Genomic DNA, 26,961 nt, shown 5'->3' on the forward strand with positions numbered 1-26,961 from the left:
AATAAAATTATGACCATCAGTCTTTCTTTTCACTCCATCATGCCCCTCAATAATGTTTTAACCCCATCATGCTCCTTTTATCCTCCATGATGCCCCCTGAGTTCTTCTTTTATCCTCCATCATGCCCCCTCACTCCTGCTTAGAGGGTACCATAATGTAGCGTGTAAGGCAGGGGATCACCTTCACTACAGTAGCAATCTCAATAGGGCTTATTTTCGGGGGAGGGCTTATTTTAGAGGAATCTTACATAGTAAGGGGAGGGCTTATTTTCGGGATAGGTCTTATTATCGGGGAAACACGGTACATATAATGGATCTAACATGTATTTCAACATATTTAACATATATTGGATTACCTGCCAACTAGGGGAGAGGGTGGAGGGAAGGAGGGGAAAATTTGGAAGAAAAAGTTTTACAAGGTTCAAGATTGGAAAAATTACCCATGCATATGTTTTGTAAATAAAAAGCTTTAATAAAAAAAAAAAATCAGTTTCATGAAAACATAGCACTTTTAACTTTGTTCAGAGTTTATCCTCAATGAAAAGTGACTGGGGGGGGGGGGCAGCTAGATGGTGCAGTAGAGAGAGCATCAGCCCTGAAATCAGGAGGATCTGAGTTCAAATTTGGCCTCAGACATTTAACACTACTTAGCTATGTGACCCTGGGCAAGTAACTTAACCCCAATTGCCTCAGCAAAAAAACAAAAACAAAAGTGACTGAGGGCAAAACTGAATTTTTGCATTTAACTGAGAGAAATACTGAACATTTGAACTCATGAACTTTTTTTTTTCTGTCATCTTTTATTTTTATTTTTTTAATTTTTATTTATTTATTTTTAAAAATAATTATAACTTTTTATTGACAGAACCCATGCCTGGGCATTTTTTTTTTTTTTTTACAACATTATCCCTTTTTTCTTTCATCTTTTATTTTTAAAAATAATTATAACTTTATTGACAGAACCCATGCCTGGGCAATTTTTTTTTTTTTACAACATTATCCCTTGCACTCACTTCTGTTCTGATTTTTCCCCTCCCTCCCTTCACCTCCTCCCCTAGATGACAAAAGATAGACCAAGATAACTGGTGATGGCCCTCATGTCTGCCTAATGTATAAACCTACTGAGAACTACAGATTGTTGGGTCTCAGAATTGTGATTTGTCATTGTTAGCACAAACACCATAAAATTAAAAAATTTTACAAGCTAATTTATACTTCAGTTGGTATCTTTTGCAATTGTCTCTCTCCATTTATCAAGGGAGTCATGTTGGCTGATCAAAGCATTTTTTGAAATTTCTTGGAGTTTTCTCTTGGGATAATTGACATCATTCATACTTCACATGAAAGAATTATGGAACAAGAAGAGAAGATGAACTGGTCACATAGTAAGGAAGAACACTGAGGGGTGGACAGCCAGATCATGGGACAAGTGCCCTTGAGATGGTAGGAGTAATTAAGGAAGGACTCCATCATTTTGGAAGATCCTCTGTGAATTTCTGTGAAACCTAGGAAAGAATTACAGAATGGATACAGACATGTATCTTCATTGTTGGAATTTCCAACTGAAGAGATCACTGATCAGGCTTTCTGAGTATTTGAGGAAGTCACTGTGTATATAATTTTGATTTTTCTCACTTCAAGACATCTACATTCATTTACATATCCACATGCTTCTCTGAAATTTTCCTCCCCAGTTTTTCATGTCACATTATTCCAATATGTTTATCATCATCACATCATCACAATATATTTAGACATTCTCCAATGAAACACGTATTATGTTTCTTTTTTTGCATATACCTTATGTTTTACTACCAAAAACACAAAGGAAAACAAAGGCACTGCAATAAATATTTTAGTGAAGCTAGAACCTTTCTTTCCCTCACCTCCTTAGCATTTGAACCTTGCAGCAGAGTCTTTGTGTCACAAAATATGGACATTTGATCATGTTTTAATAAATCCTAATATTACATGATTTTTCAGAACAGTTGGCTAATTCAAAGCTATATACATTATATTACTGTACTTCCAATTTTTTAGACCACCCAACACTATTTCCAGCTTTTGGGTATGGTGTTCTTCTTTAAAATATAATGGTTCTCTGGGACCAGATTTCTTGGGGAAGTAGCCCTAGTATCAATTCAGATCAATAATTACCCCAAATGCAGCCAGGGATTAAAGTACAGTCTTTTATTGTCTCTTCCAAAATCTTATATCCTTCACTTGGGGCTTGGCTAGTTTTCTAGAGGCCTTCTCTCTCCTTGGTTCCAAGAGCTCCTGCCGCTAGTCCTTTGCCTCTGCTCCTTTCAGCCTCCAGCCAGCACCAAGGTGGAAGATGGAGTGAATCTGTCTTGCTTCCGAGAGAGGGCTTCTGCTGAACTGACTTGACTGGCTCACTTGAAGCTCTATTTATACTGGGTGTAAAAGGTTAACTCCTCCTCCGAGAGAGTGGGATTATGGGACTGGGATTATGGGTTTCTGACTTGTGAATCTCAAAAGTGTGAACTCCAATGAGTACTTAACTACATTAGTGGGCTAGAGAATTTGCTAAGTACCATGCTAAATTAGGCAACTGACATAACTTTGTAAGGATTCGCTCTAAGGTGTGAACCAATAAGTATTGTATCAATTCCATTGAGTTAACACTAGGATTCTAACATCTCCCTTGAGTTATCACCTTGTTTCAAGTTGAGTTAACACTAGGATTCTAACATTTGGGGACATCTCTGTCAATTTAATAGATATAAGCAGAAAATTCACAGTTGAAATCTTTCATTCTTAAACGCATCATAAGAAAACAACTTTTTTACCTGAGCTAATATGATAAGAAATCTATTTCACTAGCTACACAGAAAGAGTTGTTCATTTAGGAATGATGTTCAAGCTTCTGAAGTCAACAGAGCTCTAGACTTAGAATTTCCCATATTTTGCTCCTTCTCCAAACTGCCAATAATACCCAGAAGGCTTAGTGAAAACATCTGACTTACTATCCCTAGATCTGAAGCTTAGAACCCAAGAATAAGGGATATTGAAGGATAAGGTTCATCTTCAAGCTCCTCTTTGGCTATTCAAAGGATTTAGAGCTGGAAGAGACTCTAAACCTAACCTGAGTGCATTGAGACACAGTTAAATTACTTTTCCAAGGACAGAGGTGAAAAAATCACAATATCCACCCATGTCCTTTGATTCCAAACCTAGTGAACTTTTTATTCCATCATGCTGCCTGTCAAGTAGGTGACCAGATGGAAAAGAAGGCTCCAATATGCCTAAATAATGCCTTCAAGAAAATAGCACAATGTCCAAATGAACCGTTTGCTGATTTTGTGGGATGTCTGCAGACATATGTCATATGAATAGCAATAGAAATTATGATAAGACAACTTTGCTAAAGAAAATGCTAATGAGGTTTGTAGAAGAATTATACTAGGACTACACAAGGATGCTTCTTTAGAGGAGATCCTAAGATGCTGTGCCACAGTGGGCACAAATACATTTTATACCCAGGATATGATGCAGACTTTTCAAGATCCAAACATAGGAAGACAGGGTCCCTTTTGGCAAGGGACTTCCAGAGAGACTCACCAATACTTTCAATGTGGTAAAGTAGGAAATCTGAAAGCTCAATGTTGGTGCAGAAGACAGAGTGGGAGAAAAAGACCCAAAACCCTATGTCCAAAATGCAACAGAGGCTTCCATTGGGCATCAGAATGTAGAATGACTCAGGGAAATGGGAAGCGGGTCTTGGCTCCAGAGTCCCAGGCAAAAAACACTTGGGGTATGATGGTAGCCACTGTTACACCTAGAGAGTCTTTAGAAGTTCAGTACTCCAACATAATCAATCAGCCAAAAAGCAACCTGATGAGAGAAAGGGATTACTACTGGGGAGAATAGAGTTGTATTCATATGGGACTACTGAGAGATCCCCTGGAGAAGTGAAATCTGTTCCTCTCCAGACTATGGATCCCTTGCCTTGAGGCACAGTAGGCTTGACCATTTCACCTTCTAAGAGTGCTTACAAAACAGTGTCTATCCATACACTGATTTGGGAAACTGGCGAATGTGTAGCTAATATCCCAGTCACTAATACAGGTAGACAGGTGACATCACCCAGGAGAAGTAGTAACATCAGGTTTACTGATACAGACTTCTAATAAGTAATCTGGTGATAGTTGACCACATTTTGACTCCTACCAACAGAATCCAGGAATATTCTGGACTACAGTTGTTACAGTTGACTGTCCTATGCTCACTATCTATGTAAATGGCAGACTACTGAAAGGGTTGATAGACACAGATGCAGATCATACAATCATTAGAGGTGCCAAATGGCCCAGTCACTGGCCAAAGATTAAGGCAGACACCTATATGTCTGGCAAAAAAGGATCAATAGTAGCTGAAGTTAGTGCTACCCCTTTGAGATGCATATTTGAAGATGAAACAGGAGTTTTTACTCCTTTTGTAGGAAATAAAATCCCCATCAATCTGTGGGGAAGAGATATCTTAATAACAGTAGGGTTAAAAATGAGTACTTTGGTTTATTAGGCAGGGCTGCTGCTGAAGGCCTGCCTGCACTTTCAGTTGTTCCCATTCAATGGAAAACTGATACACCAGTGTGGGTAGAACGTGGCCCTTATCTAGTGAAAAAATTCAGGCCTTATTAGATATAGTACAAGAGCAACTTGACCAAGGACACTTACAACCTTCTCTAAGTCCTTGAAATTTCCCTGTATTTGTTGTAAAAAAAGAAATCTGGAAAATGGAGGATGTTGACTGATTTAAGAAAAGCAAATGAACAGATGAAAACTATGGGAACTCTTCAGCCTGGACTTCCATCTCCTACTCAATTGCCTAGAGAATGGCCTCTTTGCGTGATAGATATTATGGCTTATTTCTATTGTATCCCTCTAGATAAGGAGGATATGAAAAGATTTGCCTTTTCAGTAGCTAGTGTTAATTTAGCTGAGTCTTATAAAAGATATGGACAGTTTTGTCATAAGGAATGAAAAATAGCCCTACTACATGTCAAATGTATGTTGCTGCTGCTCTTACTCCAGTAAGAAAAGTATTTCCAAAAGTTAAGATATTACATTACATAGGTGATATCTTGGGGGAAGCACCTGAGGAGCAAATGTTAGAAGCATGTCTACAAAAGACATAGAAACACTACAGAACTACAAACTGCACATCGCTCCAGGAAAAATTCAAAGACACGCTCCTTTTCAGTATTTAGGATATGAAGTATATCTAAGGTGCTTACAGTACAAAAGCTTTCTTTAAGAACAGAGAAGTTGAACACCTTAAATGACTTTCAGAAATTGATAGTGTCCAGCGTTAGGCTTAACTATCTATCAATTATAACCATTTTATGACATTTTAAGGGGAAACAATGCTTTAAACACATCTCGCCAGCTTACAAAAGAAGCTCAAGAGTCTTTGAGAGAAGCTGAACTGGCTTTATCTAATGTGATTGAAAGAGTCACTCAGAAACCCTTGGAAATATCAGTTTTTGCTATAAAGGAGGCACCAACAAAGGAGGAGCTTTTCAGTCCACTCAGCAGAATGATTTGTATGCCATCATGCTAACTCTTATTAATCAGGAGATATAAATATCTGATCTGGCCTATTCAGTGGGCATGGTACAAAGAATTGCCACAGCTTCTAATTTGTAGCTTCTACTATATATCAGCTCTTTAAGGAACTTCAAGAGCAAGTGAGAAAATATCTAGGTAAGATTTATATCTTGCATATCCATTCTCATAGTGGACTTCCAGTTCATATTTTTTTTATGGAAATTCAAAGGCAGATCACCTTCTAACCATGTTAGCCAATACTCCTTTATTTCAGGCAGCCTAAGAATCTCATTCTAAATATCATCAGATTGCTCAAGCTTTATGTTTTAATTTGGGATAACAAGAGAGGAAGCTAGGAGCATAGTAAAAGCCGGTATAGCCTGCCTTCCTTTCCACATTCCTTCCAGGAAAGAATTTTCCAGGAAAGAAATCCAGTGAAATTTGCCAAATGGATGTGACCCATTAGAAATCTTTTGGTCATGTGTCTTTTTTCCATATTGTTGCAGACACCTATTCAATATTTACTTTTGCAATACCAGCAGCAAAAAAGACAGCCTGAGTGGTCACTGAATTCCTTATGCAAACTTTTGGAGTGATGGGTGTGCCACAATTAATAAAAACAGATAATGGACCTGCACGTATTTCTAAACATTTTACAGACTTTTGTGCACAGTATCAGATTTTACACACCACTGGCATACCTTTTAATCCTCAAGGACAGGCAATAGTAGAGAGGAGAAATAGAGACATCAAGACACTCCTCCAAAAACAAAAGAAAGGGGAGTTACAGGTAACCTTAGAGAATTTCTAAATTTATCTCTTGATAAATTTTTGATTTTTTGATAAAGATGCATTGGCTCTGGCAGACAGATTTTATAACCCACCAGAAGGGCAGTGTCCAGTGTGAGCAGCTCCACTATCTTTAGATAATCACCAGGTGATTTGGAGAGATCCAAAAATTGGTGATTGGAATGGAACAGATAGGTTACTGCTTGGGGGAGAGGGTTTGCTTGTATCTCCACAGAAGGAATCAGATGGGTGCCAATGAAGCATATTTGTCTTGTCCATTGGAGAAAGAAGACCCTCAAAACAAAGAAGAAGATTCAAAAAACACCTGGTGGTTCCATCTCTTGACTATATGTGCCACTGGCAGTTAACCCAAGTGTATGGCAATTGACTCATGAACATCAAAAATTGTTAGACTAATGCAAAACATGATGAAAGGATATGAACAATTTCCAGATGTTGAAATTAATGCTATTTATAGTTATATGAATCATGATTAGAGAAATGCAAATTAAAACAACTCTGTGGTACCATCTCACAACTCTCATGTTGGCTAAGATAACAGGAACAAATAATGATAAATGTTGGAGATGGCATGAGAAAACTGGTGCACTAATGTATTGTTGATGGTGCTCTCCATTCTGGAGAGCAATTTGGAACTATGCCCAAAGGGTATCAAACTGTGCATACTTTTGACTCAGCAGTCCCATTGCTGGTTCTATATCACAAAGAAATCATGGAGGAGGAAAAAGGATCCACATGTGCAAAAATGTTTGAAGTAGTTCTCTTTTTGTGGTAACAAAGAATTGGAGAATGAGCAGATGTCCATCAGTTGGGGAATGGCTAAACAAGCTGTGGTAAATGAAGGTAACGGAATATTATTGTTCTATTAAAAATGATGAACAAGCTGCTTATAGAAAGGCCTGGAAAGATTTATATGAACTGATGCTGAGCAAAACAAACAGAACCAAGAATACATTGTACACAGTAAGCAAGAATATGCAATGGTCAACTATGAGAGATTGATTCTTCTCAGTGGTTGAGTAATCCAAAGCAATTCCAATAGACTGGACACAAAATGCCATTTGAATCCAGAAAAAGAACTAAGGAGACTGTAAATCAACACATGCTATGATCACTTCTTTTTCTGGTGTTTTTTTTTTTTTTTTTTTTTTTTTGGTCTCTCTCATTTTTCCTTTTTGCTCTGATTTTTCTCATCCAACATGATTCCTAAAGTAATATGTATTTAAAAAAAATTGCCTTAAACCAATCCCTACATTTTTGAGAAAAGCCATCACAGTTGAGCACCACACAATGATACTATGTACATTATTGTTCTACTCACTTTAGAAGTCAGCCTGCTCATGATTTTTTCCTTCCTTCCTTGTGATATAAACTGTCCCCTTTATCTTTTGGGAGTAAAGGTTGGAAAGGAATCTTTGGGGAAAAGTTTGTCCTGGGTCTAAAACCCTCCAGGCCTCCTATGGGGAAATTCCCAGATAAGAAATCTCTTTGAATTGGAAATCTTGGCCAGGGACACTATCCACACAGTGTATTGAAAGGTCTTCCAGCTCCAATAAGTCAAATGGGACATAAGGAAAGCCTGTCAATCCATTCCTGCTAATTCCAAATCAGGAATGCCCACTGAGTTGCTTCTCAGGGTAAATTCATCTTAGCAAAAGTCCTAACAGGAGTTTGCCCACTAAGAAAGATATTTCTCAGTGTAAACAAACCCATTCTTGCCACAAACCTTGAGCCTGTATACAGTGGGGTTTGCAAATTCTTTCACAAAGCCTGCAGACTGGCCAGGGGATCCCATTGTTGTCAGGGAATCTCTCAAACCTCATTTCTTACACCTCAACACTTTCTTCCTTCATAAATAAATGAAGGATAATCTAAAAACTAAGACGATTATTTACTGCTCTTGGCCAGGATTCAATACAACAAAAATGACATTACTGCCCAAAAAAATATCCATTTTTAATGTTATGCTAATGTGGTGAGTGAAATGTTACAAATAGTACACATCAAGCCTTAAACATTTTTTCTTTTGTTTTTTTCTCTTTTTTATAATAGCTTTTTATTTTTAAAAATATATGCAGTGATGGTTTTCCACATTCACCCTTGCAAAACCTTGCATTACAATTTTTTCCCTCTCCCTTCCTCCCTCCTCAAATCAAAGTGAAAATAATGTTTTAGCTCTTTTGGGACTCTACACTTCTTCCTTTGGATGTGAACAGCATTTTGCAACATGGTTGTTTTGGAAGTGTCTCAGATCAGTGTTTTGCTTAGAATAGCAAAATCTATCAAGGCTGATCATCTCCACAATGATGCTGTTACTGTGCACAATGTTCTTGTGGTTCCAGCATCAGTTCTTGTAAGCCTTTCCAGACATTTCTGAAATCTCTTTGTTCTCATAGAGCCCTGACTCCATCAGAGGCTCATGTCTTGCTTTGTCAGTGACAATGAGTGAGGCAGAACTCTGTAAAGTCATCAGCCTCACTCTGTCCTTCAGTCAGCCTAGGGGCAAAAGGTAGACTCAGACAACTGGTGAATGCCCCTATTTCTGCCTAATGTATAAACCTATCAAGAATGACAGATTGTATCATCTTAGAGTTGTTTTTCCATTGTTAGCACAGATTATAAAATTAAAAGATTTTACAAGCTAATTTTTAGTCCAGTTGGTATCGTCTTTGGCAGTTGCCTCTCCAATTGTCAAGGGAGTCATGTGCTGATCAAAGCATTTTCTAAAATTTCTTGGTGTCCTTTGTTGGCATAACTGACATTGCTCATACTTCACATGAGAGAACTGTAGAAAAAGGGAAGACACATGGTAAGGGAAGAAAGGTGGACACATGGTAAGGAAGAGCACTGATGGGTGGATAGCCAGAACAAGTGCCCTTCAGATGGTAGGAGAAAATAAGGAAGGACTCCATCATATTGGATGGCTCATCTGTGAAACAGGCAGGAAATACATAGGATGGACACAGACATGAATCTCCGTGGTTGCAAGGGATTTCAAATTTGAAGAGATCCTTGGTATTTGAGGGAGACACTGATGTTGGGTTTTGCTCACTTAAATCCAACTCCCTTCATTTTCATATCCCTAGGATTCTCTGAATTCTTCCTATCTGGCTTTTCATGTCACATCATTCAAATATGTTCACCACCACAATTTGTTTAGACATTCTCCAACTAAACAATACCTATTTTCTTTCTTTTTTGCAAATACATTATGTTTTGCTACCAAAAAACACAAAGTGGAACCAAAAAAAAATTCACAGCAATCATTATTTTAGGGTAACTAGAATCTTTGTTTTCCTCATTTCTGAGTTCAAGCCTTGCAGGCAAGTCTTTGTGTCACAAAGTCTGAACATTTGATCAACTTTTAATAAATTCCAATACCAATTCTCTTTTCAAAATTGTTGTACCAATTCATAGCTACATACAATGTATTACTATATTTCTAATTTTGTAGCTCCCCAACACTATTTCCAGCTTTTATGACTATCTATGCCAATTTGATGGGTGTAAGTTGAAACCTAAGAGTTGAAACCTTTCATTGTTAAAAGCATTTTAATAAAACAGATTTTCTGCCCGAACAAATATGGCAAGAAATCTGTTTCATGAACTGCATAAAGTTATTTATTTAGGAATGATGTGCAAGTTTCCTCATTCAACAAAGCTCTAATTTGAGAATTTTCCCTATCTTGCTGAGTCTCTAAACTGCCAATCATATCCAGAAAGCTTAGTGATGTCACCTGAATTATTAGCTCTAATCTGAACCTGAGGACCTAGGAATGTGGCATTGAAGGGTAGGGTTCATCTTCAAGCTCCTCTTGAGTGTCTCAAAAGATTTAGAGCTGGAAGAGACCCAACTCTAACCTGAATGGACATGGTGAAAGTTAAATTACTTTCCCAAGGCCATAGAGGTACAGAACATAAATTCAATCCATGTGCTCTGACTCTAAAAGCAGTGATCTTCCCATTTCATCAGGACGTCTTTCAAATAGCTAACAAGATAAAAAGGAAGGCTCCCATATCCCCAAGAAGCTATCTGCTATCTGAGGCAACTTTTACTTTCCTTTCCTCAATCTCCCTATAGGGTTATAGCAAGACAAGGCTAAGTATGGAAGGCATCAGCACCACATCATCTTCTCCCAGTTTTCTGTCCCTAATTAATTTTCTTCCTTAAATTAATGCCTTTACATTTCATCCCAGAACTGGCAAAAAAAAAAAAAATCAGATTTTTATATAAAACCCTTTCCACACTCATTATTCATGAAGTTTCTCTCCAGTATAAATTCTCTGATGTCCAATAAGAGATGCTCTTTTTCTAAAAGCCTTTCCATACTGGTTATATTTATAAGGTTTCTCTCCAGTATGGATTCTGTGATGTATAACAAGAGTTTCCTTTTTCCTAAAAGCTTTTCCACACTGGTTACATTCATAAGATTTCTTTCCAGTGTGGATTCTCTGATGCACAAGAAGACTATGCTTATATTTGAAAGTCTTTTCACAGATTACATTCATAAGAGTTTTCTCCAGTGTATTCTCTGATGTCCAATAAGCCTTCCCCTTCTTCTAAAAACCTTTCCACATTGGTTACATTTATAAGGTTTCTTTCCAATGTGGATCCTCTAATATCCAGTAAGAGTTTCCTTTTTCCTAAAAGTCTTTTCACACTGGTTACATTCATAATGTTTTTCTCCAGTGTGGCTTCTTTGATGCACAAGAAGACTAGACTTATATTTGAAAGCCTTTCTATACTGGTTACATTCATAAGATTTCTCTCTGGTGTGGGTTCTGTGATGTACAGTAGTAAGAGTACCCTTTTTCCTAAAAGCCTTTCCACACTGGTTACATTCATAAGGTTTCTCTCCAGTGTGTATCCTCTGATGTACAATAAGAGTTCTCTTTTGTTTAAAAGCCTTTCCACATTGATTACATTCATAAGGTTTTTCTCCAGTATGGGTTTTTTGATGTATAGTAAGAAAATCTCTTCTTTTAAAAGCCTTTCCACACTGATTACATTTATAAAGTTTCTCTCCAGTGTGGGTTCTCTGATGTACAGTAAGAGTTTCCTTTATCCTAAAAGCTTTTCCACACTGGTTACATTCATAAGGTTTCTCTCCAGTATGGATCCTCTGATGTATAGTAAGAGTTCCCCTTTGTGGAAAAGCCTTTCCACACTGGTTACATTTATAAGGTTTCTCTCCGGTGTGGATTCTCTGATGCATATTGAGAGCTACCTTTTGTGTAAAAGTCTTTGCACACTGATTACATTCATAAGGTTTTTCTTCAGTGTGGATTCTCTGATGTACACAAAGACTTTGCTTTGATTTCAAAGTCTTTCCACATTGATTGCATTCATAAGAGTTCTCTCCAGTGTGAATCCTTTGATGTAGAGTAAGAGCTCCCCTTTGGGGAAAAGCCTTTCCACAATGATTACATTTATAAGGTTTCTCTCTGGTGTGAGTTCTGTGAGGTACAGTAAGAGCTCCCTTGTCTCTAAAAGCCTTTCCACACTGGTTACATTTGTAAGGTTTCTCTCCAGTTTGGATCCTCTGATGTACAGCAAGATACAACTTTTTTCTAAAAGCCTTTCCACATTGGTTACATTTATAAGGTTTCTCTCCAGTATGGATTTTCTGATGTCCAGTAAGATATAACTTTTTTTTAAAAGCCTTTCCACATTTGTTACATTTATAAGGTTTCTTCCCAGTTTGAGTCTTCTGATGTACGGTAAATGCTCTCTGATTTGTAAAAGCTTTTCCATACTGGTTACATTCATAAAGTCTGTCTTCAGTGTAAATTATCTGTAAATGTCTAGCAAGAGCTTCACTTTCTGTGAAAGCCTTTTCATTTTGATTATGTTCATAAAATTTCTCTCCAATGTGGATTTTCTTATATTCATCATAGATCTCTTTCCAAGTGAAGTTATCAGGGCCATCATTGGTGAATCTTGGCTTGAGAGATTCTACCACTGAAAGGCTTTGCTCTGTAGTATGTTCCTTCATTTCAAGACTGATCTCTTTTTCTGGTAAAAAAGACAACAAAGAATAAAATAAAGACAGACACTCCACATGCACACACATGCATGCAGGCATGAGCTCATAGAGACACACTCAGATCCAAACATTTATTTCACCTTCCCTCTATCAGTAGGAAAAAAACCTCAATTATTTTCTATTTCCTCAGATAAAGAACAAAATCCTAAGAGGACAGAATCAATCATTTAAAAATCCCATTACCTGATATCCCAAGGATTATTGCACTTCTTTTTTTTAAATAACTTTTTATTGAGAGAACCCAAGCCAGGGTAATTTTTTTACAGCATTATCCCTTGCATTCACTTCTGTTCCAATTTTTCCTCTCCCTCCCCCGACCCCCTCCCCCAGATGGCAAGAAGTTCTTTACATGTTAGATAGGTTACAGTATATCCTAGATACAATATATGTGTGCAGAACCAAACAGTTCTCTTGTTGCACAGGAAGAATTGGATTCAGAAGGTATAAATAACCCGGGAAGAAAAACAAAAATGGAAGCAGTTTATATTCATTTCCCAGTGTTCTTTCTTTGAGTGTAGCTGCTTCTGTCCATCTTTGATCAATTGAAACTGAATTAGCTCTCTTTATCCACTTCCATCAGAATGCATCCTCAAACAGTATCATTGTTGAGGTATATAATGATCTCCTGGTTCTGCTCATTTCACTTAGCATCAGTTCATGTAAGTCTCTCCAGGCCTCTCTGTATTCATCCTGCTGGTCATTCCTTACAGAACAATAATATTCCATAACATTCATATACCACAATTTACTCAACCATTCTCCAATTGATGGGCATCCATTCATTTTCCAGCTTCTAGCCACTACAAACAGGGCTGCCACAAACATTTTGGCACATACAGGTCCCTTTCCCTTTTTTAGTATCACTTTGGGGCATAAGCCCAATAGAAACATTGCTGGATCAAAGGGTATGCACAGTTTGATAACTTTTTGAGCATAGTTCCAAATTGCTCTCCAGAATGGCTGGATGTGTTCACAGTTCCACCAACAATGTATCAGTGTCCCTGTTTTCCCACATCCCCTCCAACATTCCCCATTATCTTTCCCTGTCACTCTGGCCAAGATGATTGCACTTCTAATGACCTCTATGCACAAATATATTGGATCCTCACAGTATACTTGTGACAATACAGAAAATGCCTTCAATCTCACTAGGTGCACAGCTCAGGCCATCAGCTCAGAATGGTTGAGTGACTTGACTTAAATCCCAGCATCTGAGACTGGAATTTGCACCTTGTGAATGGAAATCCTCTGCATATAGTTAACTTGACAAGTTGTCAATACTTCCCATCACTTTTTTGTGTTCACTTTCAATTTTATTTTATTTTTTCCTATTACATCATCTGAGGTCACATTTAGAATATTACCACTGTTTTTTTTGCATGTTGATTTTTCATATTTCATTTAAGACATAAATGATTTTGTTCTGATTCATTACTTTTTTTTTTGATGTAGCCACTAATTATTCCTTTCTAAACAGTTATCATCATATTCCCCTAGATATCTGTAATGATCTTCTTTAAAATATAATGTTCTCTGGGAGCAGGTTTCTTGGGGGGCTTCTGGAACAGCCTTAGTTTCAGCTCAGTGTAATTACCCCGAATGTTGCCAGGAGTTAAAATCCAAATTCTTTATTTTTTTCCTTCAAAGTCTTGAATCTTTTCCTGGGGCCCGGTTAGCTTTAATAGAGACCTATTTCTCTCCTTAGTTCTGAGAGCTCTTGCTGCTAGTCCTTTGTCTCTTCCAGCTTCAGCCTTAGCTCCCTCTGAATCTCCAACCAGCACAAAGATGGAAGTTGGACTGAATCTGACTCCACCTCCAAGACAGTGGGCTTGTGGGCTTCTGTGACTTGTGAATCTCTTGAAGTGCATCCTGGTTGAAGATCCTAGCTTATATATGCTCTCTTAAAGGTGTGAACTCTAATAAGTATTAAGTACATAAGCATTGTCTCTATCAATTCCAGTGACTTAGCACCTTGTAAGAGTTCTAACGGATATACTTTGGGATTCGACCCCAAAATTTGTCAGTACTATTGTCTTCTGGGACATGTATCTACGTATCTACCTTAACAACTGTCTTTCTGCAGTGATTTCAAAGTACCATGGTCAGAAATATGCTGCTCTTGGGGATCATGCAGTGATTACATTAACCCCTGAGGACTTCTTAGTGCAACATTTTCTTTCAGTTTCTCAACTTGATATTAAATTGCTTCCAAAATTACAGAAAGGTTGGCCACTTGTGTACAAATGGCCATAAGTGTAAAAAGAGTCCCAGTGGCAGGCTCTGACTGCACCAGAGCTGTTCTCTCATTCTTGAGTTACCTAGTAATCACATCTCATCCAACCAGTAACCACCAGATTTAGGTATTATTTGGCTTTCCACTCTTGTAGTAGTGATGGCAGGCTACCTGAAAACCATGGTCTCTAGCAATGCACAAGTAGAAGACATCATGAAATCATCATGAAGGTCTACAACCTTTCTACAAAAATGGACCTTGACATACCACTCATTGAAATGCTAAGTTCATTTTCTAATTTGAGCATATCCTTGGTTTATGTTACTTTTCTTCTATCTGGCAGTTTCTCAAAGGCATTGATTGGCAACATGAATTGGTCAGTGAAAATGTAGCCACTTCAGCCATGGTAGAAAAAACAGAAAAATATCTGATGAAATTCTATCCTTTTAAAGATTGCTTTGCATTATTAAACATTATTACAGGAAAAAAAAGCAATATTTGCAAGTGACTTTTCAATGCATTTGCATATATTATTAATACAATATTTGTCATGAAACAATAGAAATATAAATCTTTTTAATAATAATTAACAAATAATTTTGACAGATTAGAATTTTAAAAAATGAAATTCCATGTCTTCATGAAAGCTAGTCAAATTCTTCTGTTTTCCACATGTGTGATTATTTTTATCATATCTGTTTCAGAATCAGAATAGAGCTGTAGGTACAGTGGAAAAATTGTGGCTAGAATCTTGAATCAATAAGAACCCATCTCAGCAATTTGCTAGTAAAGTTACAGGACCTCTGTTTTCCTCAGTTTCTTTATCTCTAAAATAGGCCTAGTTGTAGAGATCCAGGAGGTAAGAATCCATTCTAGGTCTTGTAACTTGGCTCACCAACCTCCCTCTTCTCATGAAATAGCAGAGACATACTTGTTAATAATGATGATTAGAAATCTAGGGACTGAAACAAAATGATCTTAGGATGGGGGAAAAAACCTACAATGGAGACTAAAGGAATTTGGGAGAAAGGTACTGGAGGACACTGATATGATAAGTTTACTGGGATGTGTATCTCAATTATTTACATCTCTAAGTAACCAAGATTAGGGCTTAATCATTTGCATCTCAGTAGATTGTGCTTGTTAGATTTTGTTTCAAATCCATACACACTGGAGCTATATATATATATTTGTCTCTCTGATCAATAAACTTTGAAGAATTCGAACTTCTCTGCCTGGTCCTAGTAAATTCACTACGGGAATTAAAGCTGCAATACCTAATACTAGCACCTAAGTCCTAGGGTTCTCATGAGGATAACATATTTATCCTCTGCATGACACTGAGCAGGTACTGTATAAATGTTCACTGTTTTGTTTCATTTTGACTATTTTCTCCCCAACTGTGCTCTCCTTAAACCACTGTTATTCTCACTAGTAACCTCCTAAGGCACTAAATTTAAACAATTTCTCTGGGTTTCTACATGGTTGCAGATAGATTATCTGTCCCACCAGTCTATGACTTCCATGAGAGCAAATGTCCCTTGCATCTCTTCCTGGTGCTTAGCCCAGGGCCCAGCATGGAGCAGGCCCACAATGTTTGCTGACTGGAAGTCCTAAGAAATGGCTCACCCTCGACAATCTGAGCCCTTTTGGCTCCTTCAGGAGAATTCCACTATCTCAGATTCCAAGCAGTGGCTCTTATAAGATCACAGATGATTACTGGGAGTTGGGACCCACAAGGCCATGGAGTGGAAGCCTCTCATTTTATAGATGGGAAACTGAGATTCAGTGACTAGTTCAGGAAGCCACTGCCAAAACATATCTGAAAATATTCCAAGGCTGCTCTTCCTCCCCCAAGCCCAGCTTTTACTTCATGATGGCTCCTAGAAGTCTCTTGTAAGCATAACTCTCATGTCCCTGCTTTCTCCTCACTCACCTGGAGGGCAGCTCCTCAGGCCTTCTGGGTGCAACATCCAGGGTACTTCCCTTTGCTCAAAATAAGAGATCACATCTTCTCTGGGAACTGGAAGCCCTGGGCATGGAAAGCAGTTAGGGATGAAGATGGAGAGAAGCTTGAAATTTAGTTCTCTTTAGGGAATGGGGTGAGGATCCAGAGCTGCTCTATTTTGAGGTTTATCCAATTACATTCAAACATGTGAGTCTATGGTCACCCACTAGTGCTTGTAATGCTAGTAACTTGTGATAGGGTTTGCCCCATCATGCTGTTGTACAAGGTGTTCTGAGAAAGAGGCAAATGCTCTTTCCCCACCTCCTATCCTGTCAGGTTCCATTGTGGCAGAAACTTCTAATTCCAGACCTGGGTAAAAAGGGTTTTTGGGCCTGAGTGGCCTCAGCCAGATCAAGAGGGACCTTAGTCCTGGAACCCCTTCTTCATAGAAGGACAGACTCATTCCTGAGTTTCCATTATCTAGAAATTATGTGGAGCCAGTAGGGCTGTGGAGGGAAACATGGGGATAGAGGCAGGAGTACCTGAGTTTAAATTAGGCCTTGAATACTTAGTAGCTTAACCCCTTGTAAGGGGTTATATTAAACTGCTTCAGTTTCCTCTGCTCTCAAACAGGAATAATAACATCACCTAACTTGCAAGGTGAATATATTAAATAGACATAATATTTTGTTTTATCTTTAATTTACAAACAAGCATTTCCAAATTTAGTAAAATAAAAAAGATGATTAAATATGAAATGGTAAATCTGCAGTATACAACTTGCTGTTCCTATCAAATAGACAACAAAATTATAAATGTTTTTCTTCATTTTCCTGCCCTCACTTGTCTGCCGTTATAGAGAAATTTGTAAGCATACACAGGCTATCTATACATCCATGCAGATACACATATATGACAAATCATGCTCTACATATTTCTAGTCATTAGTTCTGGATGCAAATAGCATCTTTGTTCATTTGTCCTTTTTCATTTCATTGGTTACTCAGAATAACAACTTACTTGCTGGAAGTTGTTATACAATATTGTTGCCACAGTGCTGTACAGAAAGCATATGGCACAGCACCTGGCAAAGGAAATGCTTCTTCCCTCCCATTTCTTTCCCACCACTTCTGCTAGAATTTGAGGGCAATAAGAAGGAAGATAAAGGATAAATTTCCTGTACTGGGGACAACTAGATACTAGGGGCTACAAATTGATAGCTATTAAAAAGAAGAATATTCCAAATGCTAGACCCATCCCAAAGAGCAATGGTGTGTAAGGCAAAGCTGCGTGAGCCATTTTCAGAGCTTTGGCAGACAAATTTGTGTCCAGTTAGCCAAAATTACCTCTGAGATTACTTTCAAGGTTGTTTCTTCCACTTAAAGTTATCTAGAATTTATAAGAAACAGCTTCAGGAACAACAAAGGACCTCTTCAGGTTCCTATCATCCAAGGTAAAAACATACAGGAGGACCCTCTTGCTTGGACATAGTCAACCACCTATTTCTCCTTTCTAACCAATACTGCACCCCTCTTCCCCCCAACCCTGCACCCTAGGGAATGAAGATTTGCCCTTCAATTGGAGATTCAAAGTTAGCAGGGGACATGTCCTTACCCAGGGACAGCAGATTCCGGGCATTCTCTAGCATCACCCACTTGTACAACTCTTTCTGAGGAGGGTCCAAGAGGCCCCACTCCTCCTGGGTAAAGTCCACAGCCACATCCCTGAATGTCATCCATTCCTAAAGCAGCAAAAGTCATGAGATGTAGAGCTTAAAGACACTTCAGAATTAGCATTAGGGGAACCTTAACACTTAATTTACTGCAAGAAACAAAGCAGAAAAGGGATCTGCTCAAAGGTCAGACCATTTCTGGGTGTCAGAGTCAGTTCCTGGAACCAGGGTCAGTAATAATGTTTAGTAATGCAAAGCAACCTTTAAAAGGAAGATTTATTGAGGGGAATAGCTTACAGACCAAGTGAAGAGATACTATAAGAGTAAATATGAAATCGAGTGGGAGAGCCATCAAAGACAAAGTCCTCAGTGGAACTCACAATTACCCACTAGAAAGGGAGCCCCCGATGAGGTTGGGGCATGCCCTCAGCTGGCAGGCTAATCCTGAAAGGGTGAGTTATCTATAAGAAGAAGTGGGGTTGGGAAGCAGTGGGAATTAGGGGAGATAGCACATGGCATTGTGGGTAAGGAATAAGTCACTAAGAGGCAGAGTGCCCCTGCTGACTGAACTATGGGCAGCCATAGGATGTCCCAAAGGATGTTTTGTCAGGAGTAAGACAGAGATGACCCTCACCCAATGTGGAGCCATCTCTAGGAGCAAAGAAAGTTTCTTTTATGCTCTCCAGAAGAGTATTTCCCATTTGGGCAATCCATGTGGGGAGACAAAAGTGGATACAAAGGTGTAGGTAGGGTAGGGCTTATAGAGCCCAGCACAGAAATCCCCCACCCACCGTGCTGACCTTCAAGTCTACTGTCTGGGCTTCAGGACATATAGTCTAAGTGAGACAATCTGCCTGGGAAGCCAAAAGGCAATCAATTAATTCAAACCTCCCCTTACTTGGCAATGGAGAGTGGATGGGATTTTCCAGTGAGTCACTGGATTCTATGGGAGGTGAAACTTGGGCCTCTGTTAGCTTTGAGGTGGGAGAAGCTTTGCTTAACTTCCTGACAGATCTCACCCCTTCCCATTCAGATGGATAACTGATCTCTGATTCCTTACCTCCCCCCCCCCCCCAAGAGAAGCTATGACAAACCTTAAGCATCCCACAGTCCCTCTTTACCAATTTAAGGTGGGGTAATGCACTCCCAATCTGCTTTAAAGGAGAAAGCTCAGCTGTCTCCTCATTACTCACTGGCTCTACTTCTTTGGGACTTTTTTGGCTGAGCTCTCCCTCCACTCTGTCTTTGAATTGAGGGCCTCCTTCCCACCCAGACTCCTTTCTATCCTTCTGGGCCCTGTGGCTTCTTTTGTGAATTGCCAAGTTAAGAGAATAGAGAACTTACTCTTCCCAAAGAAAATAAAAAAGAACAGGCAGGGGAGGAAAATACACAAAAGTGAAGGACAGCCTGGGGAAAGTGAAGTAAATTACAATTAAAATTCAAAGAACATCTGTCCTTTGCTGAAAGCAAGTACAATGGAAGGAAAGATAGCAAGCACATGGATTTAGACCGCAAGGATGACAGAAAGACACAAATGGTTTAAAAAAATGGACCCAATCATGAAGGAAATTCTGAATAAAGAAAATGAAATTCCAATGGGAAGAATCCACAGATCACCTACAGAAAAACCAAACCCAGAACCCAAAAACAAAACCCAGGGCTACAAACTTCCAAGCTGACAATGGTCACCTTTAGCAATTCATTCAGAAGGAAAAAGTCCTATAAGCCGTGAGACAGACCTTCTCATACAATGGAACTGACTGAGTTTGGAACTGTGGAAAACAAATACTAACTAACATGATAAGAGGAAAGAATAAAAGAATGTGTTCCAGAGTGCAGTGGAGCTGAGGGTATAACCCAGGATGACCTATCCTGCAGATAGGAGCTGAAGAATGAGGGACAAAAAATAAATGTTTCACAGTATTGGTGGGGTGGGGTGTCTAACATCCAGTGAAGGAGACAGAGAAGAAAGGGTCTGATAGTAAGAGAGAGTTGTGTCCTAATAACTTAGAGAACAGAGAATCCTGGAGGAGAGAGTGAAAGGCTGGAGAACTGAATAGAAAAGTAGGAATTGAGTACATGAACTCCAAGGATTTGGAAAGAAAAAAGCATCTGGGGAGTGGGGAAAGAAGGTGGAAAGATTGAAAAGGTGCAAAAAGGAAGAGGCTTGACTTTGGAGATGAGAAGGGGTTCCACTGATGAATATTCTTAGAGGGGAAAAAGGACTTCTCCCTGAGGCTTAGGGGTTTTGTGTCTGAAAAGGCAGGATTGTGATTTCTAGCAGAATGTGGAAGAAAGGTAAACAAGAGAGGGCAAATATCAGGAGGCAATGTGCCCAGCTATGGAGCTATATCTTTCTGACAGCTACTATGTTACACAGTATTCTGAAAGGAAGGCATCATGGGAAAGAGGAATTGGACTAGAGTCAATGGTAGAAAGCACCTAAAAGGCAGAGCTCAAAATGGATAAGTTGGAGGCTGTTGATTGTATGATGTGTCCAGAGAAAGGAGACTGATCAGCAGAGCAGAATAGCTATGAATGAGAGAATGAGAATGTAGGTAAAACAGAAAGGGAAGATGGACAATGACAAGTAGCAGCGCAATCATTTTTGAAAAAGGCAAGAAAAATGGATGAAAGTAAAAAACTAAAACACAGGAATAGTTGAAGGGCAAGAGAAGAAGCAAACTACAAGAGAATTAACAGGAATGAGGGAGATGAAGAAATGTAGAATGAAATGCAAGCAAAAGAGATGAACAAATGTCTAAAGAAATTGGAGGTAAAAGACTTAGGGCATCTTTGAAATGGGACAATGGAGGAATATGCATATTTCTTTGTCACATATGCAACTTCTATAAAAATTAACCACTGGGATAAAGACATTCTGCAGACAAAGGTAAATAGGCAGAAATAATTCATACATTCTTTCATTAGTCTAAGGAAATAAGAATGGAAATTGATTCAGGGATCACAGACAAAAAATATAAACCTAAAGGGAGAACTTCTGTTGACATAATAACGACTAGGTCAGAGAACAAATCTCAGAAATGATAACATTGCAAAAAAAAAAAAAATGGGGGTAACTACTTGGCACAGTGGATAGAGCACAAGCCCTGAAATCAGGAGGACCTGAGTTCAACTCTGGCCTTAGATAGTTAACCCGTCCTAGCTGTGTGACCCTGGGCAAGTCACTTAACCCCAAATGCCTCGGCCAAAAAAAAAAAAAAAGACTGATTAAACAATATTCCCAAATTTATAGGATTCTACTATAGTAGTCTTTTAGGAAACACAGACTTATAATTACACATTAAGCATTTGGAAAAAAAGAAGATTAACTAATCTGAATAATAAAAAAAGAATAAATTAATAAAGCTAAAACAAATATAAATATCAAGATATTTATACATTTATTTTATAAAATTAAAACCTCAGTGAATCAGTCAAAAACACAGAAGAGCAGAACAGCATTGTTCCTATTGTGTTAACACAATAACCACTTTTGTAAAGAGATAATCATAAGTACATTATTACCATCTTCACACACTATCTCCCATGTCACGGGAAGTGGTTGTGATGGTTGATGTTGGTCAAGTCTGGATGGACCGCACTCACCTGAGGAGGTCTGAGGCTCCCAGGGCCCATTTCCTCTGGCTCCAGCTTCCCTCTGTATATAGAAAAATAACCAAGGTGACCATTTTGTAAAGTTCCTCCAACTGGTCCCTAGTCTTTCTTCACCTCAGAGTCCTGCTGTTCCACCTTTTATGGCCCCACCAATGTTGCAACTACCAAAGGTCTGAATAAGAGAGGTCACACCTAAGGTTTTTAATTCTCTGCTTTTCTGAGCCTGAGACAGCCTGGAGTCACCTGGAAAGTTCAGACAAAATCCAGGGTCTCAGGAAGAATTCTGAGGGTTCAACAGAGAAGAGGGGCCAGGGACAGAGGGGGAGGGTCTGGAAGGTAAGACAGGCCAGTAGAGGTCCTGGCAGGTCAAAGTCACTATATAGGCAAAAACGCTCTAGGGACACAGCTAAGATTGAGAAAGAGCTGGGGAAGACCAAGGGCTGGATACACTGGGGCTTGGGCCTGGCGTCCCTAAAGGAAAAGTGCAGATAGGGAGCCAAAAGCCCGAGATCTGAGGGGCAGCAGTCCAAGAGACCTACTTCAGTTAAGGAGAGCAGGGAAAAGCTATGCTCAAAGGGTCTAAGATGGGTTCCTGGGGGTAGGAAGGCGGGACTCCGGATCCCTACTGAGTCTGAAGGAGAATCTGAATTTCTAAGCAAGAGAGGACAGGGAGAAGGGACGCCTGGGTCCTGATCAGAAGGTTAAAATCAGGAGTCCTGGAATCCTAGGGGCGAAGTCGGAAGTCTGGGAGGTAAATCTGGGCAGGGGGAGCCAGGAAGTGGGGCACGTGATGGGAAGCTCCTCAAGCAGCAAGGTAAGGGGGCGCTGCCGGTAGACTTGGAGGGCACTCTCCACAAGGTCAGAGGAGGAGGAGACCCAAAAGGCGGGACAGCCTGCGGAAGCCCGAGATTGTGAGGGACGCCGGTTCTGACCTACCTAGGAGCTGCACACACGGCTCTGGCTTCAGAAGACAGTGATCGAAGGTCCCGGGGAGAAGGAGAGAACCCGGAGCTACCAGGGAAGGGAGGGAGACCAAGAAGTAGGCAGAAAGGTCGCAGCTCCAAGACTTCCGGCTTTTCCCAACCCCGCTCTGGGGGATCCTCTTGCTTCTCAGAGCCCCGCCCTGTCCATCACTCAAGAAGGTGGAATTTTCTCTGCTCAGGGCAGGGCCAATACTGCAGGCTACTGGCCCTATGGTTTCTTTCACCGCCCACTCCGCACAGATCTTCCTCCCTTTCCCTTCACCCCCCTTTTCCTATCTTTAGTCCCATCCCCCATCCCCCATCCCCCCACCCCAACCCCCCCAGCTCCCTTCAGTAATTCTTCTTGAGCCCCAGACCCATTCACATTTACTTTGTTTTTTTACACGTAGCCAATGTTGACTTCATCTTTTCCCACTTTTCCTCTTCCCACTTTTCCTCTTCTTTGTCCCCTTACTATCTCTTCTATGGTCTATTCCTTTTTTGGTCTATTTTTCATATTTTCATTTTTTTCATGACTGCTAAAATTCATATTAAAGTTGGGCTGTGATCCGAGGCTAAGGGGTTACTTTCCAAGCTTCTAGCCTTGGGGTTTTAGGGTCTGGCTTTTGGCCTTTTGGGGCCTGGGTTCTCAGTCCTGCTTTGCTGAGGGGCAGTCTGCTCCTTCCTGGCTTCGGGCCACCTGTGCTGGACAGAACCTTCCCTTGATCTCAGTGAAACCCAGCTTTCTTGCTGAACTTCTGGGCTGGAAAAATGTTTCACTTTGTTCTTATGTTGGTTCTCCCTCCCCGGAATTCATTCTGAGGCATGATTTTATAATCTGAGGGGAATCTGATAGAACTCTCTCCATGCTGGGCCATGTTGGCTCCACCATGTTGGTTATTCTTTGGATTGGGAAGCAAGCATTCTGGAGTCCAGTTGGTATCATCTTTGGCAGTTGCCTCTCCAGTTGTCAAAGGAGTCCTGTTGGCTGATCAAAGTGTTTTCAGAAATTTCTTGGTGTCCTCTATTGGGATAATTGACATTGCTCAGACTTCACCTGAAAGTATTGTAGAACAAGAAGAGAAGATGAACATGGTAAAGAAGAGACTGATGGGTGGATAGCCAGAACATGTGCCTTTCAGATGGTAGGAGAAAGTAAGGAAGGGCTGCAACATATTGGATGGATATTCTATGAATTTATGAGAAACACAGGTAAGAAATACACAGGATGGACCCAGACATGAATCTCCATGGTTACAGGGTATTTCAAATTGAAGAGATCCCTGGTATTTGAAGGAGTCACTGATGTTGGGTTTAACTCACTTCAATCCATCTCAATTCATTTCCACACCCCCATGCTTCTCTGAATTCTTCCTATTCAGTTTTTCATGTCTCGTCATTCAAATATGTTCATCACCATAATTTGTTTAGACATTCTCCAACTAAATAACACCTATCTTGTTTCTTTTTTGCACCTACATTTCATTTTACTATCAAAAAAAAAAGCAGAACAAAAAAGACACTGCAATGATTATTTTAGTGTAGCTACAACCTTTGCTTCCCTCACTTCCTTAGAGTTCAAGCCTTGAAGTTGAGCTTGTGTCATAAAGTCTGAACATTTGATCAACTTTCAATAAATTTGAATACCAAACAGCTTTTTAGAACAGTTGGACCAATTCATAACTACATACATTATATTACTGTGCCTCTAATTCTATAGCTCCCCAACACTATTGCCAGCTTTTGGAGTTTTCTCTACCAAATTGATGGATATAAGTTGAAACCTCAGTGGAAACCTTTCATTATTAAACCATATTAATAAAACATATTTTTTGCTTGAATATGGCAAGAAATGTTTCACGAGCTGTATAGTTATTTAAAAATTTCCCATATCTTGCTGAGTCTTTAAATTGCCAATCACACCCAGAAAAATTAGTGATGTCACCTGAATTATCCCTAATCTGAACCTGAGGACCCAGGAATATGGCATTGAAGAGTAGGGTTCATCTTCAAGTTCCTCTTTGGCTTCTCAAAAGATTTAGAGCTGGAAGAGACCCCACCCTAACCTGAATGCACCGTTAAATTAAATTACATTCCCAAAGGCCATGGAGGTACAGAACCAGAAAGTTAACTCATGTCCTCTGACTCCAAAAGTAGTGATCTTCCCATGTAAGAGCTCCCCTTTTTGTAAAAGCCTTTCCACATTGGTTACATTTATAAGGTTTCTCACCAGTGTGGATCTTCTGATATCCAGTAAGAGTTTCCTTTTTCCTAAAAGACTTTTCACACTGGTTATACTCATAAGGTTTCTCCTCAGTGTGGATTCTCTGATGTACACTAAGAGCTCCCCTTTCTCTCTCTCTCTCTCTCTCTCTCTCTCTCTCTCTCTCTCTCTCTCTCTCTCTTTTAATTATTATAACTTCTTATTTACAAGATATATGCAAAGGTAATTTTAAGCATTGACAGTTGCAAATTCTTTTGTTCCAACTTTTCCCCTCCTTCCCCCCACCCTTTCCTTCAATTGGCAGGTTGTCCAATACATGTTAAATATGTTAAAGTATAAGTTAAATACAACATATGTGTACATGTCCAAACAGTTATTTTGCTATATAAAAGAGTCAGACTTTGAAATAGTGTACAATTAGACTGTGAAGGAAATAAAAAATGCAGGCGGACAAAAATAGAGGGATTGAGAATTCTATGTAGTGATTCATAGTCATCTCCCAGAGTTCTTTCCCTGGGGGTAGCTGATTCAGTTCATTACTGCTCCATTGGAACTGATTTGGTTCATCTTATTGTTGAAGAGGACCACATCCATCAGAATTGAACATCATATAGTATTGTTGTTCTGGTCCTGCTCATTTCACTCAGTGTCAGTTCATGTAAGTCTCTCCAGGCCTTTCTGAAATCATCCTGCTGAACATTTCTTACCGAACAATAATATTCCATAATATTCATATACCACAATTTACTCAACCATTCTCCAATTGAGGGGCATCCACTCAGTTTCCAGTTTCTGGCCACTACAAAGAGGGCTGCCTCAAATATTCTTGCACATACAGGCCCCTTTCCCTTCTTTAAAATCTCTTTGGGATATAAGCCCAGTGGAAACACTGCTGGGTCAAAGGGTATGCACAGTTTTATAGTTTTTTGAGCATAGTTCCAAATTGCTCTCCAGAATGGCTGGATGTGTTCACAATTCCACCAACAATGTATTGGTGTCCCAGTTTTCCCACATCCCCTCCAACATTCCGCATTGTCTTTCCCTGTCATTCTAGCCAATCTGACAGGTGTGTAGTGGTATCTCAGAGTTGTCTTAATTTGCATTTCTCTGATTAATAATGACTTGGAGCATCTTTTCATATGGCTAGAAATAGGTTCCATTTCTTTGTCTGAGAATTGTCTGTTCATATCCTTTGACCATTTATCAGTTGGAGAATGAGAGCTCCCCTTTCTCTAAAAGCCTTTCCACACTTGTTACATTTATAAGGTTTCTCTCCAATATGGATTCTCTGATGTACATTAAGAGCTCCCCTTTGTGTAAAAGCCTTTCCACACTGGTTACAATTATCAAGTTTCTCCCCAGTATAAATTCTCAGTAAATATCTAGTAAAAGCTCCACTTTCTGTGGTAAGCCTTTCCACTTCGGTGATGTTCATAAGATTTCTCTCCAATTTGGATTTTCTCATATTCATCACAGATCTCTTGCCAAGTGAAGTTAGCAGGACTGTCACTGATGAATGTTGGCTTGAGAGATTCTACCACTGAAAGGCTTTGCTCTGTAGTATGTTCCTTCATTTCAAGACCGATCTCTTTTTTTCTGGAAAAACAACAACAACGAAGAATAAAACAAATACAGACACTACACATGCACACACGTATGCATGCAGACGTGTGTTCACAGGGACACATTAAGACCCACACGTTTATTTCACCTTCCCTCTATCAGTAGAAGAGAAACGCAAGTATTTTCTATTTCCTCAGATGAAGAGCAAAATCCTAAGGGGGCAGAATCAATCATTTAAAAATCCCATTACCTAACATCCCAAGGATGATTGCATTTTTATTGAGCTTCATGCACAAATATATTGGCTCCTCACAG

General features: G+C 39.4%; 2 protein-coding genes across 2 annotated transcripts in view; both read right to left on the reverse strand.

Annotated features, from left to right (window-relative positions):
• The window catches only part of LOC127545921 (zinc finger protein OZF-like), a 229,384-nt gene extending 211,027 nt beyond the window's left edge, over positions 1-18,357 (reverse strand). Inside the window, exon 1 of the mRNA XM_051973433.1 lies at positions 18,222-18,357. Within this exon, the coding sequence (XP_051829393.1) occupies positions 18,222-18,342 (121 nt within the window). The 5' untranslated portion in view covers positions 18,343-18,357. The remainder of the gene's footprint in view (positions 1-18,221) is intronic.
• LOC127545973 (zinc finger protein ZFP2-like) lies at positions 10,996-12,375 on the reverse strand. The gene is made up of 2 exons (XM_051973447.1): positions 11,945-12,375; positions 10,996-11,776 (listed from the first exon to the last, which is right to left on the reverse strand). The coding sequence occupies exons 1-2, from the start codon at positions 12,373-12,375 to the stop codon at positions 10,996-10,998; spliced, it is 1,212 nt and encodes a 403-aa protein (XP_051829407.1).
• Positions 18,358-26,961: the final 8,604 nt, after the last annotated feature.

This window comes from Antechinus flavipes, chromosome 1 (assembly GCF_016432865.1).
Source record: "Antechinus flavipes isolate AdamAnt ecotype Samford, QLD, Australia chromosome 1, AdamAnt_v2, whole genome shotgun sequence".
NCBI classification, from domain to species: domain Eukaryota; kingdom Metazoa; phylum Chordata; class Mammalia; order Dasyuromorphia; family Dasyuridae; genus Antechinus; species Antechinus flavipes.